The sequence below is a fragment of the Mus caroli genome, chromosome 12 (genome assembly GCF_900094665.2).
Source record: "Mus caroli chromosome 12, CAROLI_EIJ_v1.1, whole genome shotgun sequence".
NCBI classification, from domain to species: Eukaryota; Metazoa; Chordata; class Mammalia; order Rodentia; family Muridae; genus Mus; species Mus caroli.
The window spans coordinates 25,309,635-25,322,541 of NC_034581.1; the positions used below are offsets into that span (position 1 = coordinate 25,309,635).

Genomic DNA, 12,907 nt, shown 5'->3' on the forward strand with positions numbered 1-12,907 from the left:
GTTGTGGGTAGCTGGCGAGTGTCAGCCGACCCTGCGTCCTAGCTGCCCCGGTGCTTTTCTCGAGCATCTACTTTCATACCAGGGACCTGAACTAGAGGATCCCACAGAACAACTGCTTGGACATCTCATGACCCTGCCACCACCCCCCACCCCCCATCCTGGTCACTCCACAGAGCAGTTGATTTCCCACTGGGGCCCTGGTGACCCCACAGAGCAGATTTCATACCAGGGACTGTTCATTGAGGTAATCTTTAAGGCCAAAGGATGCTGTTTAGCACATTTTCAGTGAGTGGTGGTGCTGCAGTCCCAGTACCTGGGAAGTGGAAACTGGGTGATCAGGAGTTCAAAGCCATCCTTGGTTATATAGATAGTTCAAAGCCTGCCTGGACTACATGAGACTGTCTCAGAAAACAGAAACAATGAAATCAACTCAAACGAAATAAAACCAAATTGAAAGCAAATTTTAAAATTATATCTCAAAATCTAATTAAAATGGTGTTTTTAAAACACCCTCTCTTCTAACATCTTTCCTGGAGTTCCCAAGGCCTGTTCTGGCACATGCCTGGAGAGCTGTGAGTCTACTCTGTCCAGATGAGTTTATTTTCTCTATCTATTCATGACTTCTCAGGGTACTCACAATGCTCAGATCTCTGGAGTACCTTTAGAATACTGGGTGTCCAGGATCTGAGAATGGTAGGAAGCCCCTGCAGTGGGAGCTGGGAGAACAGGTCATGTTCACAGAGGGCATTGTACAGGTGTCCTTGGGTTCTGGCTGCTCTCCTGCCACACACTAGCTTGCCGTGAGAAACACACGTGGATTTCAGCTTGTAGCTCTTTTAAGTAATCCTGCCCTCTTGGCCCAGACACAGGTCATTTCAGGCAAACTAAGGCAGAACAGTTGACAAATGAAGGACATCTCAGTGTTTGACATTTGTTTGTGATCCCATGAAGCTATGAATAGAAACCCCAAGCATGGCCTGGCAATTATGGCAGTGCCTTTATCTCGTTCCCTTTCTTTAAAACGACTGTGAAAGAACAGGAGGAAACTGAGTTTGCGGAGAGTGATGGTTTACCAGCCAGGGATGGTGAGTTCCCGGCTGCTCAGGTTGGGCGGACTGCACGCTAATGTTTCCAGGAGCTTATCGGCTGATGTAAATGTTGAGTGTATGTGGACAGAGCTCTGCTGACATTTCTCTTTTGCTTAGCTTCAGACAGTCGAGTCCAGGCGTGTGCAGCTGTGTGGAGGATGCCCAAGGAATTAGAATCCGGTAGCCATGAGTCCCCTGACGACCCTGCAAGCACTGCTCAGACCCTGGAGCTGCTCTGTCACCTTGACAACTCTGCCCAAGGCAACGTGGCCTGGTAGGATGCTACATAGTTCATACATGGGGAGGAAGCCTAAAGGCTGCTTAGGTCTGTGTGTACACAGCTTCCTTCACTTTATCCAGCTTCTCCCCCTTGCTCTCCACTTCTTTTTTTTTTTTTTTTTTTTTTTTTTTCGAGACAGGGTTTCTCTGTGTAGCCCTGGCTGTCCTGGCACTCACTTTGTAGACCAGGCTGGCCTCGAACTCAGAAATCCACCTGCCTCTGCCTCCCGAGTGCTGGGATTAAAGGCGTGCGCCACCACGCCCGGCTTGCTCTCCACTTCTGATACTCTTTCTTTACAGTGTTTACACTCGCTTGTCAATTTTAGTCCTAGGTGTTTTTAGGGTACTTACAGTTACAGAACACCTCCCACCAAGTGTGTTGAAAAACACATGTCCCAGCCTTTCCCTCTTCTAAATTGCATTGCCTGGAGTCACCTGACAGAATAATAGACTAGCCTGGCCCCATATAGCATTATAACAATCTCCTATTGCCTCAGCTTCAAAGACACAACTTTCTCTTCCTGTGGACTTCATAGGAAGGTAGAACACACCTGGCAGTGTCCCCAGTTCCCTTTATCTCTCTGTCCTTTTATTTCCTGTCAATCCTGTGGCATGTGTGGAGATGAAGATGAAGAAATGTGACTACCATTTGTGGTTAGAAGTTGGCTTTATCTACCTAGGCCCTCCACACAGTGGCCATAGCTTCAGACATCACTGCTTGTCTTTCTCAGCAGGGATTGTCTCTTTACTTGGTACTATACACTTCAGTGCGATTGCCCATGCCCATGTGAACATTGAAGACATGGGTCCTCAACAAGCGGTCAGCTCACCCCATTAAATAAATCCAACCCAGCAAACTGTATTAAACAGCTGTTGCACACACTCTGCCAGGGTTCAAGGATGATGGCTGAACATCAGGGGACCTGATCTTCAGGAGTCATGGTCCCCTAGAGGAGACCTTGAGCACAACAGCCTGCCATGAATCTGTAACATACCCTGGCTGTCATGAGTGTGTACTGTGCCCAAACAGGAAGTGGTGAGTCATGTTTGCTAGAGGACTCACCTGGAGATAGCACTTGGAATTGGGCACTGAGGGACCAGTCTGTCACTCTGTCACAGCCAAACTGTGCGGGGCTCTCATGGCTTCAGTGCTAGCCCTAGAGGATTTGTTTGCATGGCTGTTTCTACTTGATCAACAGCCATTTGCTTGTCTAGAGGCACTCTAAGTACTGATACCACCCAGTCTCACAGGCAAGGGAAGCCAGTGTGTCCTTGAACTGCAGGCGTGAACACTTGTGTGCTGTCACTCTGCTGCCCGAGTACAGAGTCTGCGCATTACAGAGCTAGCTCTCTTGCAGAGTTCATGCCACACAGTGATTGTGTTAGCAGATTAAGCAGACCTTGGTATGTGGCCATGGTTGTCATGTGTATGTGTGTCTCTAGAGGCACAGCAGCACGAGGGAGCTGGGGCAGGTGAGCTGTCACTTAGAGAGGGTCATTCCTATCCAGAAGGCTCCCAGCTTACCGGGGATGAGACACCTGAGGGCAGCTTCCTTGACTTCCAGCATACAAGTACTCCAGTCACACACCACTCCAAAGGGCATGGCACACCTGTGTGCCCTGTAGGAAACTGGGTATGAAAGTGCTTGCCTGGTTATGTTCTGCCTGTGAACATGCTACAGCGGCTGACCCAGTGTGTGTGGTTGTTGGCTGTCCTGAGTGCCCTTGAGTTTGACCTTGGTATTATTGTTCAAAATAGCTCACCCTCTCTTTGGTTTCCCAGTGCCATCCTTGCAAACTTTTCTCACATTTGCATGTTTTAAGTGTTTTACTTGAAAGTAATTACAGTCCCACTAGCAGTTGTAGGAATGACCTGGGAGCCCTGTGCACCCTTCAGTTGGGTTCCTGTGGAAACTGCATGATGGCAGAACACCAGTGACTCAACTATCACCAGATGTTTCATAAACAACTTGTGCTTATGTGTGGGAGCTCAGGTCCCAGTACCCCAGTATTGTCTCTGCTGCTGCTCGTGCCCTACAGGTCAGAAGTGTGTCTGATCCTCTCACTAAGGGAACAAGTCAGGGACCTGGCTCCTTGAGGCCATCTCAGCAGAACAGCTTGTCCTTGAGCAGTCAGTCACCTGCTTTTGTTTGGTTCTCTAGCAAAGAGGAGTTGGATGCAGAGTGGAGATGAGTCTTTCTCCTAATTGGAAAGGCTTGCAGCCCAGCACATGACCAATCACATGTTCTTCCAAAAGATGCAAAGAGTCCTGGGCTCTTGTCCCCAGTCTTCCTAAGCATGCTCCCTGTAAGTGCTGAGTCTGGTCAGGGGCAAGGCCGTGTCTTTAGCACCACGGACAGCGCTCGGCCCAGTGGCAAGAAATTGCAGTAGAGCTTCCCGGTCAGTGAGCCAGGGATGTTTCTCCAGTGTTCTGCAGCCTGGGGCGTGAAGCAGAGTGCACAGGCTTGCTGACTCTTTACAGGACTGTTGGGCTTGTGGCTTCACTACCACAGGAGCAGAAGTAGCTGTCATCACTTGGAATCTGGCTGTTGCCTCAGGTGTTGGGAACGCTTCACCTCATCAGAGAAGGCTTCCAGTGTTTTGCCTTCATATGTCTTTGTACCACATGTGTGCTTGGTGCCACCTGGTGGGTAGAATTGGATCCACTAACACTGGAGCTGCAGATGGCGTGAAGCACCATGTGGATGCTGAGAATAGACTTTGAGTGCTCTTAACCACTGAACCATCTCTCCAGCCTGAGGATGGTCTTTAAAAAGATCTTCCATTTATGTTTTGCATAGTTCTCCTTGAGTTCGTGGCTACACGGATACTTATACGATGGTTTACAATGCAGTAGGTGTATTAACTCTAGGCCACCATGCTTGAATGCTTCCTAGCACTTTGTACATCCCAGCATGTTTGGGGTCCCTGATAAAGGGGAACCCAACTCGTGAGAAGGGAAGGAGGTGATTGCCTACCAAGAATCATATAATGTAGCGGCATCACCATGGTTCTAATGGGCAATTAGCCACAACAGGGCGATTCTGCCACTCCCTACCTCCTTCTGGTGAGCAAGCGCTCTCTAGCTACTTGTTAGTGAGCATTTTGTCCAACAGATGAAAAGCCAAAACAATAAAAACTTCAGTACATTGTGTTGTGTGTGCTCCTACTAGTAGTGTACGGACAGTTCTGCACACTACTCTCTTGGGTGACACAGATGTCTTTCATAGAAGTTGCCTTACTAGTCAGAAGCTTTGAAGATGGAAATTGAAGCCCATTGTGTCCAGGGTCTGGCTTGTGTAGGTGTCATAGTTTCTTAAGCATGCAGCGCCATGCAGGTATTTATTTCACTGGTAGCGTTCTGAATAACTGTGGCGCTGCACAGCCAACTGACCCCTGCTTCCCAAGCCAGCTGCTAGAGAAGAAGACCCCTCCCCTACGGATAGAGTAAATATCACACTGAAATGCCAGCCAGGCTGAGCATGCAGGACACCTGGGAGGGCTGGTGTGTATAGCAAGATGGTGATTAGGAAGTAAAGGGCAGGAATGGTGTTGAGAGAGGAGAGGAAGGGGAGCCTGAGTATTTGTCAGGAGTAGAAGACCTGGCCCGGTGTCTCTTTCCTTTCTGAGTTTGGTTTATATGAGGAAACAGAGGATGCTGCCATACGGTGAAAGGAGAAAGTTGATGGTTGTCCAAAGTCCTGCAAAGCTGCTTAAGGGAAGGTTTCAGAAGTTAGTGCTCTGACTGCCCCAAGACAGCAGAGATCTGCCGGTGATCACCGCAGGTCATCGTTAGATCAGCCACGACTTTAGAAAAGTCATCTCGGTGTTACTGTAGTCCCTAAGCAGATACTCATAGGCTGGTTCCTGACTATTGCTCAATACCAAACTTGTCTCTTAGATTGTTGCTTAGTTTGCTGAGGAAATGGACAGTTCTATGATGCCAAAGAATACTATAAATGTCCTTTGGTATTTTCTCAGAAACACTGTAAAAGGGGCTCTGTGTCATTATCCTTTGCCCATATGAGTATTAGAAAAGTTAAGTATTAATATGCACTCACAGACAGAATTTCCTGGAAAGAATCAAATACAGAAATCTGGAAATACAGTGTAGAAAGTATAGGTCATTATTTATAGCAAAGAGAAATTTATATTCTCCTCAAAATTTAGTTCATGTTTTCCGTAAATAAAATGTTTCAAGAGTGTGTTTTTGTTGGTCCTTTTCTGATCCAAGTGTCAATCAGAACATGGAAAGAAACAGAGAGTGCACAGTTGTGTCCTGTGGAAAGGAAGGAAGCTAGTCCATTCTGGCTGCTACCACCAAGTGCTGCAGACTGGGCAGCTTTTAATAGCAGAATTTTATTCCCATCAGACGCAATGTCAAAAAAATCCAAGCATATGTTCCCTGCAGACCTGGGGTCTGATGAAGTAAGTCCCTCTGCCCAGCTCACTGATGGCTCCTGTCACTGTGTTTTCCTGTATACACAGAAAGATGAACTCCCAGGGCCTGGTTGCTTTTGATGAGGCCATCAGTGGTATTGACGGTCTGTTATTGAAGCTTGAGGTCCAATAACAATTTTAAATCTAAAGGTATGGTGGAGATCCTATGTGTTAGGATGTTTCTCTATAGCTGCCACTCCCTAGGAGGTGAGCAATGAGAAGACAAAGAAGGACTTACCTGGATGATCAGAAAGAAGGGCTTCTGATCCTCCTATATTAGCTTGTTCTTTATTTCAAGGTTTGCTGTAATTTAAAGGCTATCTTTGAGTTTGGTGAGACCTAGGAACAAGAGTCTTTGGAGTTATGTAATGTGTTTTTGGAAGTTAGGGGAGCATCACTTGGGCTTGGAGTGCTCTTCCTGACTCTTCACTGGACTCCTATGCAGAGAGTGTAGTGGAGGCTGCTCTAAGACTGAGCCACATTAGGCCGCTGTGAATTTTGAATTCCCCACGATAATTAAGATGACCTGAGCCAGCTCTGCTTGTTCAGCTCTAAGACAGGAACAGGCTCTAACATAGAGCTCTGAATGCTCTGTCCATCCTTCAACCCTGTTCCACCCCAAGCAGCAGTGTATCCAGGGGTAGGTGTTGCGTTTGTGCGTCTCTTGCATGGTTAATGGGGGTGGGGAAGCTTCCCTGCTACACTCAGACTCTGGCCCTGTCTGCTCTTGAGTTCTCACTGGTGGAAGGCTTCTCTCAGTTGAGTTGAGTGTACATACTATGTAGTTCTACTGAGTTGCTAACTGTATGTTGTACTCCAAAGAGGGGAAAACCACCTGACATAACCACCTTTGGGTTGCCTCACCTCCAGGCTGTGTTTGCAGTTAGCTTTCTGTCTGCCTGAAAGTGGAATTTATGTAGTTGATAGCGCCATAAGTTTGTCCCAGTGAGATGTCAGAGTAAACAGACTTTTAATAACCAAGTCACCTGGTGTCAGAAGTTACATGGCTCACCTGTCAAAAAGTTTCCAGGCAACATATCAACACAGCTCTGTTACTGGAAGTGTTTCTTATGCTACAGCGTAAAGGCCCTGCACCTCTGCAGAGAGATCAAAGGGCTTGTTGACTTTCTGATGTGGTTCTCAAAACTGCCTTTTCAATCCTTATAGCACGTGTGTGACGTTTACTAACCAGATCTGTGTGACACAGGAGCATTGTTCTATGATCTGAGGAAAAAAATTATTAGATTGAATTTCTTATGTAATATTATTTTTAAAAGAGTTGACTTACATAGAAAGAAGCATTTCTTACCCTTCCCTACTCAGTAAGTAATATGTGGAGAGCTTGGCAGCTGTGGCTGCTGCTTCTCATGCAGTGAGACCTGTGTGGACTGCTCTGCCCTCTATGCCCTGCACTTCTGTGATCAGGGAAAATGAGGAGCTTGTATGGAGAGTGCCAATCAATGTAAGCTGTGTTGGGATTGCCTTGAGAGTTCCTTGATGGTGGTGGAACTGTCCCTTCCAAGGTGCTGATGGAAAATCATTAGTTTTGGGGTCACATACTTAGAGAAAAGTGTGTTTTTGTTTGAACATAAAACTTGCTCAGTTGGAGCCATTATCCTGTTCCTATGGCCCTTGGTGACTTCTTCAAAGGACCTCAGCTATAACTTTATTGGGTTTTACTTACAGTCAGCCCTTGCTTGTGATTTTTGCATCATGGTTATATAGGGACAGAACACATTTCTACTGGCTGTGTGCTACTGTATTCTTGACTTGTTAATATTGTTTATGTTTTCATTTTTTGATAGAGTGTGATAAAAAAAAGTAGGTGTTTTTTATGAACAATAAATAAATAAAACTTAGTTTGGAGTGGAAAGGATGGCAGGAACCATCGGCTGTTTCCCCTGTTTATAGCATTGGTTTCATGGTGATGATATACAAGAAGATGGGGTTTCCCTTTTTATTGGATTTCGTGTACTACAGCTATCATAAACATGATGACAGAGGAGAGTAACCTATAAAACAACAACAGAGGTAAAGGTCATTGGTGCTGCAGCTCTGTAGAAGCTCTGCCAGCAGTGCCCAGTGTTGCAGCTCCATGCTGCTTGCAGGAAACAAGTTCTTTCTCCCCATGTCTTTTGCGAGTACATGTTACAGGGTAAGAACAAACTGGGAAGTAAGAATTGTCATCATTTACAACCTCCTCCCAGCAGAGACCCATGCCTGACAACAGCAGAGGGAAAGCCTGTGCACAGGCAGAGTGTGTTCTCTGTGGGGTGTCTTGCCTTCTGCATGGGAACTGTAGGAACCACAGTTATTTGAAGGAATGTTTTGTGTGATGGCAGCTTTCCTTTGTCTGCCTTCTGTGTGTCGCCTGTGTGCTGGTGTGTTTATTTTGCATACACGTTTTAATTGGTGAGCTGTGAAAATGTCTTACAATGTTTTCTGAGAGTCTACTGTCAGAGACTCTGAGAAGCCTGACTCTGAGACATCTTAGCTTTTAGGTTTTTTCCCCATGCTTCCTTCCTGGGGCTGGGGCTATGGTGGTTGCAGAGGAAGCTGTACTATGACCTTGACTAGGATGAGATGGTGCTTTTGGTTTTCCTTTTAGAACACCCTTGATCTCTCCTCCCTGATCCTTAAGCCCACTCTGGACTTGTCCTGCAAGGAAATGTCCAGGGGCTTCCTCAGTTCTGATGGGATGATTGGTTGTTTCCTCTGATTTGCCTTTAAAAAGACTGCATAGTCAATGTGCATTGGAGCACGTGGGACCATAGGTTGCCACCTGCTGGATTAGGATGAATGACTGCCAGAAACCCTAAGCCAGATACTGTGAAGGTGACTTTCATGTGTACAGGAAAGTAAAACACAGCTAAGCTAAGTGTCTGTACTTTACTGAGCCAAGACTTGAGTGTCTGGCCTCTGCTCCTGACTTTCTCCCTTAAAACCATTCTCTGTGGAATTTTTTGGTGTATTTGTATAACAGTTGTGTTCATTGACAAAATATCTGACAACAGGAGTCTGGGGAAGGAAGGGCTTGTTGGGCTTCTAATTTGAGTGTGTAGTCCATGGCAGTGAAGGCATGATGGAGCTGCAGATGTGATGTCAGCGAGGGAGTGCAGGTCACATGCAGTCAGCTCACTGTGTCCTGTCTGGCCAGTTCAGGACCCCAGTCTCTGAGATGGTGGTCCCCTTGGTTGTGGTAAGTCCTCCTCAGCTAATTGAGTTTTATGTGGGAATGTTTGGAACACTGACAGTATTCTTGGGACATGAATGTGACTTGGCCCTGATTACAAGGCATAGCTTCCTCTGCTGTGCTCTAACCTAAGGGGCATGGTAAACAGACAGAGTTGGGACACCAGCCTGCAGACAACACATGGGAGTCAGTTGTGGACAGTGCTTGAGAAAGGCATTCTTCATCCCAAGCCTTTTCCATTGAGACCAAGTCCTCGTGCTGGCCCACATTTATTAGTGGGAAGGAGCAATTGCCCACACGAAGAATTTCTGTTATTTTTTGGTTGCCCTACAATCTACACCCTAAAACTGTACAATCTTTAGGAAATGTGTTAAATCTTTACTTATAACTTTGCCATGTTTTAGAGTTGACATGGCTAGTCCATTTTGGGCCCTATCTGAGAACATTAGTTGCAGGGCCTCAAGGGTTTTCTATGCTTCTGAACAGGAAAGACAGACAGTTGTAAGGCAAGAACTCGAAGACCTCAGCCTACTGCAGATACCTTTGACATACCAGGAAGCCACACCAAGTTTTGGTTGTTACCGCATGTGCCTTGTGTGTATGTACGTGCATGGATGTGTTTTTGAAGGATGCTTCTAGTGACCAAAGTTGCTGCTGCTACCATCTGAATGGATATCATGTGTAAGCCCAGATGTAGTCCCCACACTTTGTATGAGTGAGCACGTAAAGCATGGTCTGAAGAGGACCTACCGTAATCAAGGTGGACTGAGCATCATCTCAGAGACTGGGGTCCTGAACTGACCAGACAGGACACAGTGAGCTGAGCACCAGCATCTGACCCTGTTATGTGACCTGCACTCTCTTGTTGACACCACATCTGCAGCCCCTCAAACTCATGTCTTTGCCTCCAGAGTACTGGGGTTAAAGGTGTGCACCACCATGCTGGCTTTTTTTTTTTTTTTTTGCCTCAGTTTCCTGTTTCTGGGGAATTTTTGCTTGTAGGCTTGTACCTCAGCTTCTCAGTTGCTAATAGAAATCATTTGTGACTTTCAGATTCATAAAAATGACTTTCATTGAAATTCCTTACTCAGTGTTGAAAAAAGAAAGCTCTTTTCATGAGCATTTTCTGCCTGTGGCCTGTTAAACCACAGGACTCGCACTCTCTCCTCAAAGATGTGGCTTTTGGCTACAAGGTATCTGTCTTCTCTCTGTTGAGTCTTACACCCAGGAAGGGATCCTTTTGCTGGAAGTGAGAGTGCTGTGAGCCAAGGGCAGGGAAGAGGCTACAGTGGTGTCTAGCAGCTACTGGGATGGGAATGCAGATGCTGGTCCTGCAGGGCTGGAGCACTGTGCTCTCACAGGGAGGCTGGGGATAGGTAGAGTCACAGGACACAGAATGAGCAGGCTGAGCATTATATTTCTCCTTCTGTCAGGATGCAGCCCCCAGGAGGCCCCCTTCCTGAGCTATTCTGGCTAAAGCCTGGGCCATTTTGATTTCCTCTGAACTCCTGGGTTGATATTCTGTGGTGTAATCTGTAGAGGCTGACCGTGTAGCCTGATGCCAAGACTGCGGCATGCTCTCTCCTCCCAGGTGCTTGTCCGTAATGCATGAGGGAGCTTTGCCTCTTGAAGATTGCAAGAAGGATGGTCATGAGGAGGGTGCCCAGGTTTGGAGCAGAGCTGTAGCATGAATTGACATTAAATGGATGACTCGGATATTTTACTGAGAAAGACTCAGCACAGTGAGTGACTCTGAACGAGTGAAGCGCTCTGCATCCCCACTAATCCTTTCCTTTGGCGATAATGTAGGCAGCATTCACCTCCACTCACTGGGGCCCTCAGGTAAATAATGTTTTATTGCATTGCGCTGCTAAGGTTTGGTCCTGTGTCGCCTCTAGCTGCTTTTGTGCATCAGAGAGCTCTCTGCTGGCCTAGAAGCCACACTGCTCTTCTGTTCCCTATCTTTTGCAGTCCAGCCCTGTGGGAGAGGCTTGATAACACTTTCTCAAGCTGCTTGACACAGCAACTCCTAACTTTGAGATTTTCACATTTTTGTTGAACAAATTATGGATTCTGCTTAATGTTGTGAGTATTTTTGTGGTTTTTATTCTACAGTTGATTAGATTTAAGTTCTAAAAGAAAGACTGGTCATTTCTCTCGTCCCGTAATTCTTCACCCACTCAGGCCTCTGCTCACTGAGAAGAGTGAAACACAGATGGAGAATGAGTCCTCACAGGTTAGCAAGCTCCTGTAATGGGTGCCTTTTAGAGACCATGTCATAAAGAACAAGGGGTTTGCAAGAGAACTAGAGGCAGCCAGTCACACTTTACAGGATGTATAAACTATCTCGTTGTCAAGGAAATGTAAATCAAAACAGCACATATGCTTTGGAGGGGAATTGGGAGTTCTTAACAGAATGGTCAGGATCACATTTATGGGAAGCACCTCTGTGGGAACAATCTGCAAGCACATCTGTCGGTTGAACCTGAAATTGCAGTTCTAGAACTGACTTGATCTTCACGGGTGCCAGGAAGCGTATCTCCAAGATACGTACTGCTTTACTATACAAATCAGTTGTGGGAAAAGTTGGACAAAAGCCCAGAACTGTCATATCGTAGTAACCAGATTTTAAAGACACAGAATCCTGGGGCTAGAGAGATAGGTCAGTGGCTAAAGCACTTACTGTTCCTGCAAAGGACCTGGGTTGGATTCCTAGTGCTCACGCGGCAGCTTGCGACTGTCTGTAACTCCAGGTCCAGGGGATCTGATATCTGATGCCCGTTTCTGGCCTCCATGGTTACCAAACACTCATGTAGTACATAGACATATTTGCAGGCAAAACACCCATGCACAGAAAATAAAAATTAAAAAATATGAAAAAATCACAGATCTATATAATTTACTTCTGTGAAGCCTATAGATAGAAGTATGTGTGTTTGACCTAGAATGACCAGGATAATTTTAAGAAAGACAGAGATTACACAGTGATGTCAGTGACTGGTGACAATCCTCCAGGAACCTTTGTAATGTGCTATTTGTACCCTGCATGTTAGAGATGACATAGAGAGCATGTGACCCAAGCAGTGTGTCAGTCATCCCAGGAGGGGAGAATATGAGGGATGCCAGTGTTTCTAATTTCAGTTTTTAACTTGGGCATTTGACTCTGTGTGCAGAATAAGTTAAACAATTCAATGGGGTGTCACCAAGGCTGGTGCCATCTTGAACTTAATGCCCAGAGGAGAGCTCCTTTAGTGCCCACTCAGGGACACTTATTACTTTGTTAACAAGACTTGTTATATGTTGGTGGTTATGTTTTCCAAGCCCACTGACCAAGGAGAGAGGGCAATGCTGGCAGGGGGACCTGGGAGCAGTAAAGATGGTCAACTGAGCTGCCATTAGCAAACCCTGGTGAAGATCAGGGAAGCCAGGGCCACAAACACACAGTAAGCCTGTGTGCTAAGCCCCCTCAGGCAGCAGGATGAGAAATAGTGCTCTAGGTGATTCCCAACCACCACGCTCAACAGAACCACAAGTCAACACTTATGAGGGAAAGAAATGCCGCTAGACAAATGACTGTGGACTCACACAGCAAGATTTATGGAGTGCAGCAAAAGAACTTGTAAGAAGAAATTTTGTACTGGTGAGTATCCATGTTAAGTGTGTAGTGGTATCTGCATTAAGTGTATCGTTACATATTTCCCCATTAAGTGTGTAGTGGTAAGTATCTGCACTAAGGCAAGGGATCACATGCAGCCCCTAGCACATGGCAGGTGGTGACATGCAGTGCCTGGCACGAGACACGTGGTACCATGCAGTATCTTGAATAAGGTAGTAGTGGCATGCAATGTCTGGCATGTATCCTGTTACTGACGTATTGTTGCAGCATACTTACTGTTGAGAGTTGCAC

At 46.3% G+C, this 12,907-nt stretch overlaps 1 protein-coding gene across 2 annotated transcripts in view; it reads left to right on the top strand.

Annotated features, from left to right (window-relative positions):
• Eipr1 (EARP complex and GARP complex interacting protein 1) overlaps positions 1 to 12,907 on the top strand; it is a 117,917-nt gene that overhangs the window by 79,021 nt on the left and 25,989 nt on the right. For both annotated transcript variants that reach the window (XM_021179033.2, XM_029484737.1), the window contains one exon: positions 1,206 to 1,362. In XM_021179033.2, coding sequence (XP_021034692.1) covers positions 1,206 to 1,362 — 157 coding nt within the window. The remainder of the gene's footprint in view (positions 1 to 1,205; positions 1,363 to 12,907) is intronic.